Genomic DNA, 21227 nt, shown 5'->3' with positions numbered 1-21227 from the left:
TGCATGACCCATTGAAAATGGCAATATGGTCTGATTATCCAGATCTGGAAACCGGAGTTTCGCCGAGGAGAATGCGTGGGCCAAGCAGAATATATATATTCTATACTGTCATAACTACTATATTTGTTATGTAAATACATTAAAAAATATACATATACGTACATCTACACATGCATAAACTAAAAATCAAAATAATATTTCAAGAATGCAAATAACATTCTAAATTTTAACTCTAAAGCTAAGCTCCTTCTGCTCGAAAATACGGTCGAATACTCGTTTGCTATTCTAAAGCATTGGCTTTTAAACTGACTTGCTACTGGTTGATTCTTACAAAAAAATAACAAGTCCGACGTCGTTTATTAACCAATCAAATTGATTTTTACATATGTTGTAGCTAATAAATAAAGCTACATGTTGCCACAAAAATGCCGAATCAGTGGAGCTACAATATAAAAACTTCGAGCGGTTCGCCACATTTCTACTAAAACCATAGGTTTTTACAGGGAAACATTTGAAAAACCACGGTTACAAAATTAAAAAGTCCGACGAGATTTTGGCAATCTTATGGATTAAAATTAAGATTACTATAACTGATATTAAATGTGTAATAGTATAAAAAAAAAAACAATGGCGAAAGTCGGACAAGTAGAAGTAAAGTTATGAATGAGAAAATGTGCGAAAAAATAGCGAAAACAGCTGAAAATCGAAGGTTTCGAATAAAATTAAAAGAATCGCGACGATCAAAATATCCTAATGCAGAGAGAGATTTTCTATTATGTCGCAACGCAAATGCCAACAGATAGGTTGGCTGGGCTAGTTGCAGCCCAGAACCCTTTGAAGGGGACCTCAGTCCCAACACCCTGGTTGGCGCTGACAGTATGACCATGTGTAAAATGAAATTCCCAAGATTGGGTCTAAAATTAAATCTCAAGCTTTAAAAATCCCGAGATTTGCAAAATACTGGTGTACACAACTTAAGGTTCAATTAAAGGCTCTTTAAATAAATTTTATACTGAAAACAATGTCTGGATTTTTCAGGCCGATAACTCTTTTTTTTTTTTTTTTTTTTTTTTTTTTCAACTGATGAGAATTTTCTCTGGTTGGGGTAATGATGTCTTATAATTATGAATTAAAATCGTAAATAAGAAATAACAGAACAATTGTTATTTTACACAGAAAGTATTCCAGTAGCATATAAAACTCATACTTTTATAGAAAAACAGGCGTTATGATTTTAATTTCTATTTTCTTGAGGTGTAAGCTTTTAAATTTGTAGCTAAGACACACTGTTCGGAAAGCTAAGTATGAGACGGTACGGATTCCATGGCAATCCTAACTGCAATATTCTTGCTCTACTTTTTCATAATCTCCTAGTCTGAACCATATATCATATCTGCCAATTGAACACAAGAAGGGATTTAACTTAAAATTCACCCTATTTTACAAAAGGAATGGCTCTAAACAACAGTCTTTTCAGAAGAATTAAAAACAAAAAAACAAAACAAAAGCAAAAACTACTATACCAATAAGCTTCCAATTTATTTTGAACAATTGAACAGCGTAGGCCTATTCACAACTGTCTAGCCTGTGGTGTTCATTGTCAATTCATAACAGGCATGATAGAAACAAAATTCCACTTCTGATTTAATAAAAAGTTAACAAACAATTCCAAGCGGCAGTCAGTGGGAGCTGATGTTTCTTTTTTATAGTAATTTCGTCGCTCACATCACGAACTAACACAATCAAATTAAATTGGGTTAGTTCGTGAAATCAAAAAAGCGCGTCAAAATACGCGCTGTTGTTGTTAAGGACTTTTTGTGTGGTAAAGACATAGAGCTATTAAACAACTAGAGTGCTGACAAGATGGCGGAGCAATGCAGAGTTGTGTATGTGTACCATCCAAGATGGCTGCCGTAGGAAAGCGCCACCTTCAGGCTTAGTATACATATTATTACCATAAATAAGCCCTCTGACTGAATATTATTTCATTAATGGTAATTAGTATTGATAATGACAAATTATTAAACTGTCGTAGCCAAAAAGAGGCCAATTAGAGCATCTTATTCAAATATTAAAAAGAATTAAAATCGTGTACATTACACCCATACACCGCCACGCTCGAGTTTCAAAATACGGGTAACTAGCTGTACTGAACTTTCTGTGTAAATTGAGGGCGCCATTGAAAATGATAGTGCTCAGGCGAAATTTGATTGGCTGAATCTATGGCAGCCATCTTTGATGGTACACACACACAGCTCTGCGTATTTCGAACATCGAATACATTGCTGTTAGCTCTCTAGTATTCTTATTATATCTCTATGGGTAAAGAATACAATATTGCTTGACAACCAATACTCGCTCGTTTTGACGCGCTACTGTGATTTCACGAACTAACACAATCTACTTTGATTGTGTTAGTTCAACAAATTTTGTTGGTCAAAAACTATGCAGGCGTTGTGGTGACAAATCGGTTATTTACTCTTTGAGTACCAGTAACAATTTAATATTACCACTTTCTCTTTGAGACGTTTAAGCCTTTGGTCCCGCGTGCATTTATGTGCACATTAAAGAACGCAGTACACTCTTCGGAAATGAGTAGGGATTGTATCCCGGTGTACTGTCCAATCACCACCAGAAGTAGCCCACTAGAAATTAAGTCTTCCCCTAGACTTTCGTCTAGAATCAATCCAATCCAATCCAAAGACCGCGTGCTGCTTTGAAGCACAGTGCATCACTGATGTAGCTTACTGTTAAATAGCTTTTAATTTCATTAAACCAAGTAATATGTTAAATTAAGAATTCTTCATTTTTTATCTTTTCGGATTTTTAAATCTTATTTAATAAAAATACCTGATAGGCCTACTATAATATAATTGTTATATGATTATATATAATAGGCCTACATATATGATATATGATTATATTATAATTATGAATAAATTACTTTTTAAGCAAAAGAGAAATTTATACTGATTTTTTATATAAATTATTATTATTGATTTTCTTTGATTGCTAGTATTTTAAAACGATTTAATAAGCTGTTTTTGTAAATGTTATCTCTGCACAAGCATAGTTTGATAATACCATCATTTTTATTTCACTCCCAATTTCACTGTAAATCTCTTTTGGTAATTTGTGTACATGCGTATTTTGTTGGTTTTTCTATTAAGAATAATTGGGATTTTTAAATAATTATAATTATGATAGGCGAAATTTTATTTCCGTAGAAATGGAATATTTCCGTAGTATATTTATTTTCATTTCCATACGTCCGTAACTGGGCCAAATAGAAAATGATAGTAACTACAGACAATCCTTAATATTTGAGAAATTTGTCATAAACCATATCTGATACCTGCATAGTATGTCCATGTACCTATTAATAAGAATAATCCCAGATAAGAAAGTATAATACATACTCCAAGTATTGAAATACACGCCATCGTGTTGGGATTCAATATTTCGACATTAATTATGTCATCATCAGGAATAGGTTTGTGCAACAGCATTCCTGATGATGACATAATTAATGTCGAAATATTGAATCCCAACACGATGGCGTGTATTTCAATACTTGGAGTATGTATTATACTTTCTTATCTGAGATTAATCAGTGGACCTTTCGGTTTTTAAGAATAATCCCAGTGAGGTATGTAAATGCATGGTATTGAGACTTAGATGTGTCAAGTGATTTCCATAGCAGAGGACCGTAGTGCATTACTGAATTTCTAGTCAAGGTTCTATATGTACATATCAATAATGTACTTGTTTGCGTTTAGTGCTATACAGAAGTTATGTAGTTCATTATATTTTGTAAAGTATCCTTTAAAAGTATTTGGGAGTTTATTGTTTGTGTATAGATACATGAAAATGGCAGATTGAAATTTATTTATGTCAAAATGTTTAGTGTTAAATTCGTAGAAGACAGGATTGGAATGGGGAAGGTAAATTTGAAAAGGAGCAAATACGAAGGGCCTTTTTTGAAATAAATGTTTTTTTTCAGAGACATGGTCAATAGTTTGTTGCTTCGAATCTGAGCAACTGCTAATGCAATGTTACAATAGGAAGATGTGGGAGAACTAGAAATGCTTCTTTCACGCTGCCAGTAAAAACATTGGCTCCCGGCCAGTTTGCTGCCTTCTATAATTTTCTGATTTTTTAAAAGTTGAATTATCGATTGAACCATGTGTGTGTTCAGTACTGTACTTTGTATTCGAATTAATGTACAGTATTAAGATGGTATTATTATGAATACCCTGTAACTTTATAATTTTATTGAAGATTCTATTTGTCGACAGCATCTTGAATGATCAAGAAAAAAAGTAACTGATGATGATTGAATATAAGTAGAATTATGACCTTACTCCCCATCAGATTATAACAAAAAAGTGACATTGATGCAATTAAATAAAGTACAAAAGTCAATCCACTACAGTTCCTATAGTGTACAAGAAAATTAGAATTTATTTATACAATGTAACAATTATTTGAAAACTTGCACCTTTTCCCCGTGTGATATGATCCACATTATGAACAATTTACAATGGGTAAAGGCAAGCGGTAGACAACGTGAAAAGGCAAAAGAAAACGTGCATCTATCTACAATACAACATAAGTAACAGCTTCTTTAATTTAAAATTATCAGGCACAAACCTATTACCATCAGATACCAGCCGTATCCAGTGTTTTGTTTATAAGTGAATGTTAAGCTGGGCATTCACTGGGTTGTGCAAACGAATGATGAAAAAATCAAGCGCCGCTTCCTGTGAGCGCCAGACGCAACATCGTCTGCCGATTTTAAATTAAAAACGGATCGTTATTAAAAGCATTGAGCACGCATGCAACATCGCGTTTTCCATAGAATCGTGTTGGCTGACGAGCATTGGTTGGGTGCAGTGAGTACCCAACTAGACTCTACAAAATGAACATCGATTCAAGAGGTTGCCAAAAGCCAGTTCACGATAGTACAAATTCAGCCGTAATAATGAATGAAAACTCAGACGGATGTATTTTTTTTTTCTTTTTGTGGTTTTGTCACTCATAAATTTATTATAATGTTTTGTAACGGTTGCCTTTATTTAACTAATGCAGTCAAGCTACAAGTAGTAAGACTTAAAAAAAAGGTTTATATTTAAAATATTTATAGCAAAGAAATAATAATAAAACAAGCACCATAGTGATATTAGTAGCAATGTCAAGAAGATACTGTTAACAACTATGGTAAACTAACTGTGCTTGATGTTAGGGAGCTTTTGATGTGTGTGATGATGCTGAATATTAGTAGACATACTGGTCCAGAAAACATTCATGAGATGGAGTTATTCCCTTTAGAATTACTATACTTTCCCCATAACTTATAATAAAAGTCTTTAATCTGTGAATCATTTTTTTCGTTTCAAAAACCTCGGGAATAACCATTCTGTACCCATCATCATCACGGATGTTGTCTCCTATATCTTCTTCATCTTCAATACTGCTCTGCTGAGAATCATACTCGCACCAAACAGGGTCTTTACATCTGGTTTTGTTGATCCGACACAGACTGACCTTATCAAGCAAGTTTTGGCTTACAATTAGCAAGTCTCCATGTAACTTGTATCTTGAGTGAGAAACTCCGTTAACTTTTACATGTAGCTGTTCTCCTGTTTTGGTGTTGAAGACATAAAGTTTATTTCTCTGGGTTGAAAAGTGATTTACTGTAAACAGGAAGAAACATTGGAATAAGCTGATAAGTCAGATGAAGCCGAATGGGCTTAATGTCAAGAAGTCATTGTCAAATCCCTTTTAAAATCCCACCTCTTTCGTCTACAACATTAACCTTTAAAAGAAGCTCATCTCTAAAAGATAGCATGGGTGCTTTTTTTTCTAGATGGTACATCACATACACTACATGAATTTCAAAGCAACAAAATAAATTAAAAACATGCTTTGTTTATACAATAGTTTAGGTGATTTAATGCTGGTTAATACACTCCGTGATACAGATTGATGTTACAGTGGCCCTATTTATTGGTTAATATAGTAATTCCCAAAATTTACAGGATTCATTTTGAAAAGAAACCCACAACAACCAACAAACGTTGGCTCGAAAAAGCCTATCCAAAGTTCTCCTTAAAAAAAAACAAAAAAAAAAAAAAAAAACCCAGGGCCAGATTTCATTCGCATTGAACATAATGACTTGATATTCTGTAGTTTTTATTACCTTCACCAATTGAGTTTAAAATAAAATCTCCAAATAGTCGTAGAGTACCAAAATAAGAAACATTGGCAAGTCCTGTTACTATTAACTGCTGTTGGAAGTTATCCAATCCATATATGGCAATTGAGTAAGGTTCCGACTTCACACTAAACTGTTGATAAAAAATGGACAAGTAAGATTTAATATACTTTTATAGATTTACCCATATCTGGCACGATGATGTACATATTTCATTAAACTCTTTGATAAAAAATCCACACAATAAATTTTTATATGAAAAGAAATGTGGTTTATTTGCCCATACATGGGCATGCTAATGCAAAATTATATTCATATGTGAGCAACCCTTGTGGCTTCACACGTACGGCTCCACTTCTTGAGATTTCACACACTATGCTCATAGTCGTAATCAAGGGTGAGTGGAACCAGCTGGCCTGGATCACCTGTATATGTATTTTTCAAAATATATAAAATTAGGAAAAAAAAAAAAAAAAAAAATTGTATTCAAATTCAAATCTTGAGTTAGATTCACACCGAATCTGTATTCAGTTGGTATGGCTAATGAAATGAAAAAATAAAATCGAATCAGTAGTAAAGAATAGAGGCGCATCGAAAACGTTCTACAAACCGAATTCAGATTTGGTGTGATTCTACCTTTAGTGTGCAATTTCCAGCCATTTTAGTGGTGCCATAACTATAAAATTTCACACCTCACCCCCAACCATGGTGGCGCTGAGGTGGTCTACACCCTCCATCTGTAAAGATACTAGTAGGCATCTTGTACAGGGACACATTCTTTTTTCGCCTGCCAGACTCTTTACTGTGAAGTGAAGAAAATGCCTCCCAGGGTCCCCTTTATTTTTAATTCCTGGATCTGCCGCTAATTTTTCACCCTTGTGGCTCCACCCACACAAGGCTCTATCCCTTCCTTGTTTGGCAAATCTTTTTTCAATCAACATTAATATTTAGAGTACCAAGCATTTGTTGTTCCAAACGTTCATTGAAGTAACATTCAGATTACTGGGTAACTCCTCAGATACATTTCTTGCACAGAAATTACATTCATTCTGTCTTCTTTCAAGGATAAAAACTTTCATAATACGTTTGTATGAATAAGTCACTAATGTGTTGTGCCAAACTCTGAAATAAAAAAAAACACCAATTATTGACAATACCAAAGTAATGTTTACTTATCGGCAAATGCGGGGGAGAGTAGGTGAATAAATATGATAGGATGACTTTCACTCATTACTTTTAATACAAATTTTGATATTACTGTTGCATTTATACAATGCACAATGTCAGAGTTTTTTTTGTGCAACTTTTAACTCATAACTCATTCGGTATTGAATAAATTTACAGGCAACAGATTGTTGAATTTTTAGTTCTTTCTAGGACAGTTCTTAGCTGGGCATATGGCATCATATTTTGTAGGTTTATTTTAGAAGACTGTTCATTTTTCATTTTATAGCTTATGATGCAATATCTTAACATGCAGCTTATTCGATTTTCTCTTACAAGTAAATTTCCAGTTACCTATGTGTCTACTGAACACCCTCCCCCCCCCCACCCCACGGAACAGTAGTCACAAAGAAATGAGAAAATGGAAATACTAATCAGGACGTTTGGACCAAAAATTTACGGTAAACCATGCTGTCATTGCCATTGTCATAATCATCACCACCATCTTCATAATTATTACTGATATTAGTATAAAATAAAAATTTAATAAATAGAGCGAAATATTTTATTGTACCCCATTATTCCGTGATCATCGTCTGGTAACATATTAGCCAGATGGAATTCCCCATTTATAAATATCCACCACTGGATATTACCAACCCCTAATATGATGAGGGAATGCTGCGTCAAATCTTGATGCTGGGAAAACTTGCAAAGTGGATCTAAAAAAGAAACATCATAGTGGACCATGACATAAAATTTCAGTATGATTACGTTTTATGACATTTTATCAGATTGAAAAATGGTTAAAACTTAAAAAGGTGCCGGGAACTGATGGGGGAAGTGGTGGAACCCATGGTAAGAGCTGGTAAAACATTAGCGTCGAACAGACCTGGGCCCCTAGTTGTCTGACGTCACATTCAGGTCATCGGATCAAAAATAAAATAATTTTCTTATCCAAATAACATTATTTTGATTGCCAATCCCTATTATTATGGTCTAAAAGCACAATTTGGAACATACTAAGCCATAAAAACTCTCCCTATGAACCCTAACAGGGATTCTTTTCATTTCGGGACCCAGACGGAGGCTCTAGTTGGCCCCACAGTTTGTATATACAGACTGTCGGACATGTCACACCCCTTGTTGGCGAATTTCTGGAGATACAATGTGGAAGTGGAGGGGAGTGGGCATCATCTTGATAATTACATGAGGGGATATAGCTCATAAAATAAGGTGATTTTTAACTACTTGAGCATAATTTATTTTTGCCTCAAACATTTCCAAGGGGGAGAGGGGTTGGCACAAGCTATATTGTTGGGGGGGGGGAGCATGCATCCCTTTCCCCTGTGCATCTCCTAGATATGTCACTGAAGAGCACCTCTACTTATAGGGCCAAAAAATGAAAGCCTTACTCTGTAAGTGTGCAAACATCTTTGAGCATGAATATGTTCTGTTTACATCGCATCTTAGGTCTTGGGAATACAGGACTTGTTCACTTGTATCAATATTCCATACCGATAATCGTGTATTACATACAGTATGTGCAATCATATACACGTAAGCTCCTGCGGGGAAAAAAAAATAACAGAAACAAAACACAAAATAAAAATAACACTGTTGATGAGAATTTAAAATAAATTGATCAAGAAATAATAAACATTTTACCCTCCAATTTGAGATCCTTTTAATTCCAAGGTCCCTCAAATTTCAGACCAATTGAGTGGCTGAGTGGTAAGACAGGGGTGACGCTAGCTACAGCCTTAACATCGGCGCTGGTTCCAGCCGCTCCTTATCCATGGTTCGTTTGGTAGAACCAAGTTTTCTTAGATAAGGACTTAAAATGGAGGTTCAGTGTATACATCTGGCTTGAGTGCTCTCTTTAAAGAACCCATTGCATCTTTCAAGAAGAGTAGGGGGTTACCCCGATTTCAGCTCCTGTCGTTGTGGAATGATGTAAACATGAGGCTACTATGAAGCGCCTCTTTATGGCTATTGGTAGTCACGGACCACGCCCATACGCAATTCAGCACAATTCAGTTATTCTACCTTTACCGCCGCATTTTCCAAGTACTAACAATTTTTAATCTTTTAACGCACAGCTAACACCCTCTAATTTGATACCAAATGCAAAGATCACACCCCAAATTTTCAGGTCCCAAAGGTGATTATAGTGGGTTAACCGTACTAATAACGATAAAATAAGATTAAAATAACAACATTATTAATAAAAATATAATAATACTGTAATATTGGCAACAACAATATCCAAATTGTAATCCTTGGTGGAATGATCTACTGAAATAAGAACATTCTCACCTATTAGCAAAATACTTGGTCCGTTGGAAAACCCAGTCAACTTAAAAGATGATTTTTTACAATGATTCAAGAATTGGCCTGCTCTCCAGCTCCTGTACACGTTTTTCCACAAATCTTCAAATTCTCCATCATCGCCACAAGGTAAATCCTCCTGACAGTCATCCGACAAGGGGTTGAAGCCTACGATGTCAATTAGAGAGGCCCTGTGTATGTCTTGCAAACATAAATGCCGCCATAGCCTGTTGTACCTTTCAAGGTGTTCAATTGTTTCTTTCCATAGACGGCAAACCTAAAAAGAATCTTTTCATATTTAGGCTGCAAAAATACATCTTGTATAGAAATTGAAAAAAGATGGAAACACTTGGTACACATTAATCAGGTGCACAGATTCCAATTCCAAGGTAGTGTTCTCTCAATTTCTCCCAAGCTTTTACTGGTAAATTTATCCAAATGCTGACAACCGCACAGCATGAGGCGTTAGCTTTTTCGGGTGGTGTTAAACAACATAAAAAAAACAACACACATAAATCACAGCCTAGTCCTAGACTGGAATACTGTTTATTTATATAGGATAACAACAAAAATACTGTATATTAGTAAGCATCATTCCAGTCTACGACTAGGCTATCACTTGTACATGGTGTTTTTCATGTCAATTTTGCCACCCAAAAGATGTAGAGTAACACCTCGTGCTTTTAGGCATACCATACTTCCAAAACATTTACACTGCTTGAAATTTAAACATTTATTTTGGTATATACTGTTAAGAATTATTTTTACCAACATGAAGTTGATCCTGAAAATATTTTTTACAATTTTTAACATTACTGACAGTATTCAGCAATTTCATCATTTCTTGTTTGTGAAATTATATTCATAAATTGTATAGTGTGACATCATCACTTTTATAATTATTACATCATTATTACTAACCTCTTTTGCTCTCAAAACACTTCTAGCATCAAGGTGCCAAATGACATTTTCTACAATTTCTGGTAAATTTCCAAAAATATTGGCAAAATCATTTCCCCCTCTCTCCATTTCACTACTAAATTCTTTTATCTAATGACATGAAGAAAACATAAACAGATAATAATAATAATAATAATAATAAGATTTATAAAGTGTACAAATCCATCGCAGTATTGCTCATAATGGTACTCAAACAATAAAAGAAGGCTAATGAGAAGTTTTGATTACATATAGGTACAATATAAAGAAACTTAATAGTCATGCTGGGCAATAAAAAAAAAAAAGAATGATCATTGATCGAGATATAAATAAAAAATGACCAGAACTCCCATTAGCTTGTAAAAGCATTTTAAGCCAAGCCAATAAATTAACATTTTTATCAATTCCTCCTTTTCATTTATACAATCGTTTTTATTTATTTATTATAAGCCTTATCCCAGCCCAGGTGAAGCAGGGTGAATTATGACCAACTTTTACACGCCTATCTAGCCCGTTGCTCTGTGTGAGTGTGAGTTCGCTGCTATAGACAGTCACTAAGGTAGGTAGGCTGAATTCGATCCAACTCGGCCACAAGTCAACTCGGCCACAGTCAATCGGCCACAAGTCAACTCGGCCACAAGTCAACTCGGCCACAAGTTAACTCGGCCACAAGCCAACTCGGCCACAAAAAGTTTGGCTACAGTCAACTCGGCCACAAGTCAACTCGGCCACAAGTCATCTCGGCCACAAGTCATTTACTGGTACTACATTGTACTAATTGTTATTATTATTGCTGTTATTATTGTTGTCATTGTTGTTATTATTATTATTCTTTTTATTACCGTTAGTTTTAATATTAATTATTAGTCTTAGCATTAACATATATTGTTCAAATTTTTGCTGATATTATTATTATTACATATATATATATATATATATATATAGTACATATAGTTTGTTTTGGTTTTGGGAACTTTGTGAAAATGACTTTTAGCTGTTTGACCTCAATTAGGTCAGCGATTGTCAGGTACGTGTGTATAGTTGTTCGGAATGATCGTGTGTCGTGTCGTGTCATCAAGCGAGACTTTCGGGAAGTAAGTAGTGTGCATTTCACATGTAAGTATATATAATTGAATGATGAATTATTATATAGAATGATAGTATATTGCTATGAGGTATAATAGGACATTTTTTTGGTTCCCTAGGCATCATAATGAGCCTGCACCAAACAAGGCTAAGCCCAGTACTACTACTACCAGTAGTAGTAGTAGGGCCCCTAGAGCCGGGATGGACTAGCCAAGCAAGTAGGTCTAGGTTCTAGGCTAGACGTAGGGCCTAGACCTGTATGCAGTAGTAAGCCTACTAGCAGTAGTAGTACAAATTCTCCAATGTACTTTTGATGCAAGCCCTTTTAAAACAGTATCTAGGTATATAAATTGTGCTAGTAGGAATATATGAATCCTCAGTTGTTTAGTGCAAGTTTTATCATGATAGATTAAACCAAAGACTGAGCTAAAGCAAGGTCTGTCAAGAGTTTGGTCCTGAGGATTCCTGCCTTGCTTGATATGGTTTAATTACATCACTCTTATTACTGAGTGGAACCCTTATGCCTATTTTTCGATGACTGTATTATAGAAAAATACTCTACTCTTTGCCTAGCTAATGATGTGCTAATCTAGTACATTTTGTAGTGTGCTACAGTAATAACACCACTCACACTGTGGGCGACCTACAATGCTAATGCTAGTCTTCAATGTGTGATGGTGACGTAATGCCATTTACCGTACCTTTAGCAAATGGAAGTAGAAATACGGTACCGTATTTCTACCCACAGCGTTTTTTAATATAGTCCTCCACCGCCATGGGTATGTTTTATATTCATGAATTTAATTTTTATAACTTGTTCTTACCCAGTGATGTGTGTGACATAAGTATCATTTCAGTTATATTATAAGTATAATAAAAATGCTAATGATAACTAATAATAATGATAATAGTTAAATATGAGGTGCTGATGAACATTTTATCCACCAGAAACTCAAAACTTATGTTTACTCTTAACTCCTGTTTCGCTATCTTAATGTTAAGGTTAGGGTTGTATTTTGATATATTATAATATTAGACTGATGAGACTTAATAATTTTGGAGTCTTATTTATACTTTTATTGATCCTTACATTTCCCAGATTCAGTATCAGCCAAGGTCCAAGGGGCTTGTCAACAGAAAAAACACAGTGTCCAGCTAAATGAAGAACTTGCATTTTTGCCTGCTTGCCTTGATTGGCATTCTTCACGTGGCATATTTACAGGCTGAGCTAGTCCCACAGGAACCTGCAGAGCCTCAGAAAGTTGAAAATGGAGGTGACAATATTGAGGTGAGCAGAATGTAACACAGAATATTGTTCCATCGACCTTACATAAATCCAAGGTGTTGATTGGTGGAGCTGGCTTGACCCTAACCTTAAATTCCTGTTTTGCTCTCTTAATATGTGTCGGAAAAATATCCATAGTGAATAAAATTCCTGTAATGTGTACTATTTATAGCCAGACAGTTCTCAAATACCCAGATGATTTTTTTTTTAAATTCTCTCTCTTGTTTTTATGAGATGTAAGTTTAGCTTTTAAAATTTTAGACTTGATGTGCCTCTTGGAGGTCAATTTCATCATTTTTTAAGAATACTAAATTGCGTAAGTTCAAAATATAGAATCAACAATGGCTTGTATCACTTTTTTCGTAGTTTGTTTCATACTATCTTATGCATAAATCTGGTTTCCTTAAAATTGCTGCATTGTTGTTACATTGTTTTTAGTGCGATCGTACTGCTTAGTAATCCCGAAACAATCGGGAAGACCCCTAGATTCGATCGACCAATCAGCATCACCTAAATCTGTCGGCGATAACATGGAGCTATTGGATGGAAACCAAGCTTTAAACCATTGTATCTGTTTTAGGGTTTTTATTTCCAGTACTTAAGTAGTACTTTAAATTCATTAATTTGTCTTCATTTCTAAAGTTTCAAGACGAAGACAGAAAAGATGAAACCAAAAAGACATCAATTACAGCAAGCGGTCTTGGATTTGTTCACGGCTTTCTTGCCTCGCTCTCTGTGATCATTGTCAGCGAGCTCGGTGACAAGACGTTCTTCATCGCAGCCATCATGGCCATGAGACACCCAAGATTAACAATTTTTACTGGCGCACTTCTAGCACTTGCAATTATGACCATTTTATCAGGTAGGTAGTGTCATTTGTAGTTGGTTTTTTGGCTTTTCATATCTGTTTTTTTTTTGTATTTTGGTCCTGGTTTCCATATTCTTCACTTTCATCATCATCATCATCATCATCATATTATCATCGTCATCATCATCATTATCATCATAATCTGAATATAAATAGCAAATCCTTGTGAATGAGAGTGGTCATGCCACTTTGGTTATTCTTTGTTTCTAATTTGGACTTTCTTGCAATTTGTTCTGGTTATTTTATTATGTACTTCATTTGATTACCAAAAGGAATAAAAAATAAGATAAAAATATAAATATAATCATCATTATTATTTATCATCATCTTTATCATTTTCATTATCGTCTTCACCATCAACACCATCTCCATCATCATTTTTTATCATCATTATCATCAACTCTTCATTATAATCTTGAGTCATTATATTAAGATACGATACAGTATAAAATGCAGCTATGATATATCATTACTTAAAATTCACTTATTGTTAGTTAAAAATGTAGAAGCATAATTTAGTACATACAAGTTGCACACAAATTGGTATTGTTGTTGCTATGTCTGCTGTTGAGTGGCTGTGAAATAAAAATAGAATTCCCTGTAATCTGTAGAATTGCTTCTTTATTATTAGCATTTCTTGGATTTGCTACTACTGTAATTCCGAGAGCATTCACCTATTACGCTTCTACGGCACTATTCGCAATATTTGGCTTGAAGATGCTTCGGGATGGTTTTAAAATGTCACACGATGAGGGACAAGAGGAGTTTGAAGAGGTTCAAGCGGATCTTAAGCGACGGGATGAAGAGGTCAGTTGCTAACCCTTTTGAACTCTTACTGTAGTAACTTCAAGCAACCACCAAAAGTCTATGTACTGAGGTGGCAGCCTATTGAGTGTGCAATATGAGGCATGCCACACCAAAAGCTGTGTAATTAGCATAGGAATGTGGCAGTATTGGTTACTTTATTAGTACAGAGAAGTAACAGTAAGGCGATTCCAGTAAATGGCCTATCATTGTAAAGCTAATAATGTGGAGAATATGAATACAGTTGAACTTGCCGAATCCAAAATGCCATTGAAATATTGGTCAAATTACAAAAAAATTGACTTACAGATTGTTAATTAATGGAAAATGCAAGAATTTGGCATGTAAAATAAGATCGACTTAGAAATTATTTGACTTAGCCACAGTCAACTTAGGCAAGTTTAACTGTATATTAAAAATCAATTACCTTTTTTTGTTATGGCAAGCCCCCATATAGATATTCATGACTCTTTTTTTCAGAATTAATATCTTTTTATATATGAAAGATATCAGATACAAGATAAATTTCATTAATCTGTTGTCAAAGACATGAAAATTGAATTGCTCAAAACAAAGAAGAACAGGGCAGAAAATAAAAATACAGATATAACAACATTTAAACTATGTATCTTTGTATAGCATCAATTATATTCTAAGACAGAAGCTTGCATTCACCCAAGTCTAAATTCTTGGCCAAACAAGCCAAAGACAAACAATTTGACTTATCGTAAACATTTTTACTTAGAGGTCTTTTTCGAAATCACAGCATCAAAATATTTTCGACCTTAATAAGAGAAAAAATAAATGGTAATGAATAATCGTAATGGATTTTTTCCCATTTTTTTTTTCTACTATAGAGAGAAAAAGAGTCCATGGCAGGGGTCACAGAAGATCCGGAGTCGGGGATTATTCGAGTGCAAGGCCCACCAAAATTTTTAGGCATTTTTTCACCAATATTTTTACAAGCATTAACGTTAACGTTTTTAGCAGAGTGGGGCGATAGATCACAGATAACAACAATCATTTTGGCAGCTAGAGAGGTAAGCTTAGAAACCTGTCAAGTTTGAGGGGTGTTGTGGTTGTGGTTACTGCCATCCAATGCCTTGTTCATGTGTTCAAACCAAATGTTTTGATTAAAGTTGAAATAACATTTGCTATTTCTTTTGCATTGACCTTCAGTTGGCTCGAAATTGATTTAAGGATTTTGAAAGTAAAAAGATCTGTAATCTAGCAAATGTATCCAATTTTTTAACCAAAATTTCTTTTTAATGAACAAGTATATGATTATGAATCTGATTTTTTTTTTTTTGTAATTGGATTTTAAGTTTTATCATATTTAATGAAAGATGGTGTATCTTTAATGTAGGCCTTTGGAAAGACAAAATGATGATCTCAAATGACCGCAATTATCATTTTATTGTGTACTTTGGGATGGGGAGGGGGAGTATAAGTGGTGGTGGTGGAGTGGGCTCAAAGAAATAAGAGTATATTGTACACTTTTGACATGATGGAAAACATCTGAGAGAGCAGCTTAGCTTAGTCTGCTAAACTGGTGTTAAGCACTGTGTGTGCGCTAAACCATGGAGATCTCTAGGTTGTTCAATTGCCATCGCTGCTCTCCTTGTGTCTCAGCTGGATGGCGGAAATGTAAGTTACGATAGTGCACCATCTTTTGGATGAGTCGTTTAAGCCGTTGGTCTTGTGTGCACGTTAAAGAACGCAGTAATATACATGTGTTTGAAAAAGAGTAGGTAATTGTCCTCCGGTGTACTGCCCAATCACCACCAGAAGGACGTCACTGGAAATAAGTCATCTTTAGACTTTAGTGGGTTATCTTTGGTATTCACACCAAGTAAGTCCATCCATTTATGACCCTATAGCTCTTTTACCCTCATCACAATATCATATTCTTTTTTATTAATCTATCAATTATCATATTTTTATTGTTGCAGGTGGTTATATTTCACTACAATAGATAGGTCATGCTATTTGCACTGCTTTTGAAGTTAAATGACTGGTCATATTTTTATGTTTGCAGAATGTATTTGGTGTTACGATAGGTGGCATCTTAGGCCATGCTATTTGCACTGCTCTTGCCGTTATAGGAGGAAGAATGATAGCACAAAGGATCTCTGTAAAAACTGGTAGGAATATTAATCTCTATCCACACTATCATATTTTATATGACAAAAAAATTGTAGTATGCCCATACTGTATGTAGTCATGATATGGCTATATATGTTATTCATCTTTGGCCATATTTAGGCATGTCATGTTTTTGTAAAATAAAATTTGATAGTCTAAACAGGACTTAAAGTTTATAATTATATTTAATTTTATATAAATTTGATTATTTATTAAGGAATATTAAATTATGATTAATTATTTAATATCAATTTAGTATTTTATATTGCATTTTTTCTGTATTTTATCTATATTTATATATTTATTATTTCCTTTAGGTTCTTGTAACACTGTCTTTTATTTGGCCGCCTTTATTAATTACATAAATATTTACAGCAAATCAAAAATTCTGCAGCTTGCATATTATGCTTCCTCACTCCAAGGCAGCATAATCAAGACTGTACTCCTATTCTAAAAATTATCATTTATATTAATTATTAATACTTATATATTATATAATATTTCTAAATAATAAATACTATTATTATTATATTTATTATTTATATTGTAGTATTATTAATATTTATTAAATATATTTGTTTCAGTTACTCTTATAGGAGGCGTTGTCTTCTTAGTATTTGCACTGTCAGCACTTTTCTTCAATCCTGATGATTAGATCTAAGGAAATGTTACTACGTAACCTTTGAACTTCTCAACACCTGTGGCCATCTGAAATTGGGTTGAGAAAACAAATATATATATATATACGTTCCACAATGACTTTTATAAATTTAAGCAAGGTTGGTGTTATAATGGTAAATGACACCTGAATTTAGCAGATAGGGTATAAAAATTGAGACTGAGGTGCCAAGCTTGATTAGCTCTAGCTATACCTTGGTCACCTTTTGTATTCATGAAAACACATGCCGGGGTGGCACCAACAGGGGTCCACAGGGTGTGGAGAGCAACACCTGTATCTTGTAGGTGTGGTGATCAACACCTGTATCCTGCAGGTGTGGTCATCAACACCTGCATCTTGCAGGTGAGGTGAGCAACACCTGTATCTTGCAGGTGCGATGAACAACACCTGTATCTTGCAGGTGTAGTGAGTAACACCTGTATCTTGCAGGTGTGGTTAACACACCTGTATCCTGCAGATGTGGTGAGAAACACCTGTATTTTGCAGCTGTGCCTCTGCATATTCCATTGTGCACAAATCATTTTCATATTAATTTATATATGTAATGTAAATTACTTAGATATAATTAAAATGTGTACATATATCACAGTTTAAATGGTTGCAAAATCCCCATATGTTAATTTTAAAATATATGGTACAATATATTTTTTTTAACTTTCATTATATGGCCTAATACAAGGTTAGTTAATCCATAGAGAAAATCCATTTTCTCTATGGTTAATCATTAATGGCTGGTGGTAAAATATGGAAATTTTACCACTTATTCTTTCATCCAATCATGCACATGCATAATTGTCCAGTACTCAGGGATCTTAAGTCTCCTACAAGTTGCGGGATTCTTGTGGAAATCGGGAGGGAAGTGGGCTCCAACGCTCCTGTAAGCAAGAGGTGGTCCAGTCCTGTCCGATGGAGGCGCCAAACGCCTGTTCGACTAGGGACACCCGAGTACTTCAAAAAATAATTTTCATTGAAATGATATTTTAGAATATCTCAAAGGATTTATGACCATTTTCAATTATTTAAAATTTGATGAGCATTAAAATAGAGAAAGAAATTAAATTTTGATACCGAAATAGAGAGAAAATCTAAGAGAAGAAATATAAAATTAAAAGTCTATGACAATAGTGTAAAAGTCTATGACAATACTTTCTTTAACTAAAAATTTTTTGCAACTAAGATGTTTGATTTATTATAATTTTCTGTTTAAATATGGGGCTTGCCATCCCATAATATTATAGCTAATTGTTAAACTGAGTAATTAGCATATGAATGTGACAGTATTGTATACTTTAGTACAGAGAAGCTGTAATACTTTTACTCATAACTTTGGCAATAGAAAGTCGATTCTAGTAAATGACCCATCATTTTTAAGCTTATAATTTGGAGAATAACAATTTATTAAAAAGTTAATTTTAATTGTCACTGATGTTTTGGGATGGCAGACCTCATACATATGGTTTATAATAAAAATGTTAGTCACTGACTTCACAAACTTGATGCAAAATTGCATGGATCAGAATGTAATGCAACAAGTATTTAGAGGACATGTCTATGGTGGTACATGCACTGATTCTTGCATTCTTTTTAATGTCAGTGACATTATATTTACTGTGTATTCCATCAAGGATTTAGAAATGTACAGTTAAAAATTCTTGATTCTAGTGGGATTATGTCATATACTCCTGGAAAATTATCCCTGGCAAGTACATTATCTCCCAGATAAACAACCCTAGGACAAAGCAGGGGTGGCACCAGTAGGTCCCCAACAGGGGGGCCCAGTGTCCCTGACGAAGGCAAAGTGGGCATGGTTGAGCTGTGATTAAAAGGTCCTGAAAGTGGTCCTGCGGGCGAAGCCCTTGAAAATATCGACAATTTCATAAATTTTAGAGTCTACTAATAAGTAAAAAATACATATAATATTTTTTTCTCCCCGACGAATTGTGCTTTTTCTCCCTGACGGAGGGGGGGGGCAGCTCTCCCCGACGGGGGTCCTGGCCCACCCCCTGCTGGCGCCACCCCTGGGACAAAGCACCTCAGGAAATATACTCTTGGACATACTGTATTTACTAACACCCCTCCCTCCCCTCCCCCCCCCTTTTTCAATTTTGTCCAGCCCAAATGCTAATATAAGCACTCCAGGGTGCAAGATCAGATCATCGTTATTCTGTACTTGGGAAGTGTGGATATAACGGCTTTTTATGAGGTAATGTATAGATTTAATTATCTGGGGGTATTTCTATTAATAATTGTCCAGGTGTTTATTTCATTTGGTGGGAGGGAGGGGGTGTTAGTACAATAATAATATTCTCATTAGGTTATGACTGAATTTTGAGTATTCCTAATATCATGAAATATTACAAATATATTTTAGAATACAGGTAGTTTGTAATTAAAACAATATTATTGCCATGTGAAAGTTCACAGAGTAGTGACTTGTAATTATATTACAATTTCTTTTTTTTTTTAAAGCACTTGCGCTGTGTTTAATTGCAACAAAAACGTACAATACTGTAAATAATCTAAATACTGTACTGACTTTAATTTATATGAAAGAGACACTTACTTGAGAACGGTTCTCATTAAAAATTATTTCAGTGAAATGTTTATTTAAAGTAGAATATATCTAATAGTTCACAGTGCATATATTTTTGTGCTGCTTTTACGATAGCAGTGTTGGCGACAGCTGGGGGCATAGGACAGTCCTGGACCCTGTGTCGTCTGTAATTCCTAATATTGTTGTCTAAAAGCACATTTTGGGCCATACTAAGCCATAACTGTTCTCCCTGTGAATCCTATAAGGGAGTTTTTATTCCAGGATGTTGAATGAAGCTTGTCGACCCTTGGCTCGGACTCCTCCGTCGGAGAAGTTGTACCCTTGGCGCTTATTGGATATAAGGTTCATACAGTATTCATGTGTTAAGCTCTGTCTGCACTATACAATTTGTTTTGACAACAAACAGTTGTATGCCCATATATAGTCATGATGTGCCTATATATGGTCATGATGTGATGTCATCATGACATATTTAGGCATGTCACATATTTTTGTCAAAATGTGTGGACAGGCCTTAAGTTGGTCTTATTTTCTGATTTATATTCTCTGTTCACACTATTAAGTATTACGTGACAGTTCTGTGTGACATGCCCATATATGGGATTGATTGATGATGCCATAATACACCCAAATATGGACATATTACAGTTATTTGTCACATAAAAATTAATATTGTTTTAAAGCTGCTCTAATGCTGTCTGCTCAATGGGTGGTGCCAGGAATTGCCTGAGAGTGGAAGGGGGTGGTTTAATGTCCCGACAATAATGATGTGGGAGTAGTCAGGCGTCGCTCAAAAATCCCTCGAAAGTGATCCAGAGTGTATCCCCCGGGAACTGACAATTTAGTGGTTTCAAAAAGCTTATTTAATGACTTTAGAGTCTACTAATAAGTAACATATATAATTTTTTTCTTCCTGACGAAGTGTGTTTTTATCCTTGAATGGGGGCCATGGCCTATGTCCCCCACTGGCGCCAACTCTGTGTCTGCCTGAGGTATGCCCTTTATTGATGAACCATGTAACGTAAAGTTGGTAATGTGTGAGGCTTTGAGCAATAGTGTGAAGAGTGTTCATTGAGATAGATTGATAAAATCTTCAAAATACTGATCAGAAATTGTACTGTAAATATGCAAATTAGTACATATAGATATTACAGG

General features: G+C 34.7%; 2 protein-coding genes across 3 annotated transcripts; one reads left to right on the top strand and one right to left on the bottom strand.

The window, feature by feature from the left end:
• Positions 1-4435: 4435 nt before the first annotated feature.
• On the bottom strand, positions 4436-11248 carry LOC117101510. Its single transcript, XM_033241487.1, has 8 exons — positions 11144-11248; positions 10634-10762; positions 9701-9989; positions 8797-8949; positions 7956-8103; positions 7174-7339; positions 6203-6350; positions 4436-5696 (listed from the first exon to the last, which is right to left on the bottom strand). Exons 2-8 carry the CDS (start codon positions 10739-10741, stop codon positions 5278-5280), a joined length of 1431 nt encoding a protein of 476 aa, XP_033097378.1. The 5' UTR covers positions 10742-10762; positions 11144-11248; the 3' UTR covers positions 4436-5277.
• Positions 11249-11666: 418 nt separating this feature from the next.
• LOC117101508 (transmembrane protein 165-like) lies at positions 11667-19386 on the top strand. 2 transcript variants are annotated; one of them, XM_033241485.1, is made up of 7 exons: positions 11667-11767; positions 12837-13025; positions 13665-13884; positions 14522-14697; positions 15552-15734; positions 16733-16838; positions 17424-19386. In XM_033241485.1, exons 2-7 carry the CDS (start codon positions 12897-12899, stop codon positions 17492-17494), a joined length of 885 nt encoding a protein of 294 aa, XP_033097376.1. In that variant the 5' UTR covers positions 11667-11767; positions 12837-12896; the 3' UTR covers positions 17495-19386. The 2 variants fall into 2 exon arrangements, with proteins under 2 accessions (XP_033097376.1, XP_033097377.1); XM_033241486.1 differs by having other exon boundaries at positions 11669-11745.
• The last annotated feature ends 1841 nt before the right edge of the window (positions 19387-21227 follow it).

This window comes from Anneissia japonica, unplaced genomic scaffold (genome assembly GCF_011630105.1).
Source record: "Anneissia japonica isolate Jap-2015-1 unplaced genomic scaffold, ASM1163010v1 scaffold287998_len430063_cov162, whole genome shotgun sequence".
NCBI classification, from domain to species: Eukaryota; Metazoa; Echinodermata; class Crinoidea; order Comatulida; family Comatulidae; genus Anneissia; species Anneissia japonica.
Note: the sequence above shows the minus strand (reverse complement) of the source record. Positions and strands in the feature narration are given on the sequence as shown.

Coding starts and splice junctions, on each gene's coding strand:
- LOC117101510 (XM_033241487.1), bottom strand. CDS start 10,741: ATGGAGAGAGGGGGAAATGATTTTGCCAATATTTTTGGAAATTTACCA. Junction 8,104..8,796: donor GATGTTTGCACACTTACAGA/GTAAGGCTTTCA, acceptor TTTCTTTTTTAG/ATCCACTTTGCAAGTTTTCC. Junction 6,351..7,173: donor TTTGGAACAACAAATGCTTG/GTACTCTAAATA, acceptor TTTTATCAACAG/TTTAGTGTGAAGTCGGAACC.
- LOC117101508 (XM_033241485.1), top strand. CDS start 12,897: ATGAAGAACTTGCATTTTTGCCTGCTTGCCTTGATTGGCATTCTTCAC. Junction 13,885..14,521: donor AATTATGACCATTTTATCAG/GTAGGTAGTGTC, acceptor CTTTATTATTAG/CATTTCTTGGATTTGCTACT. Junction 14,698..15,551: donor TTAAGCGACGGGATGAAGAG/GTCAGTTGCTAA, acceptor TTTCTACTATAG/AGAGAAAAAGAGTCCATGGC.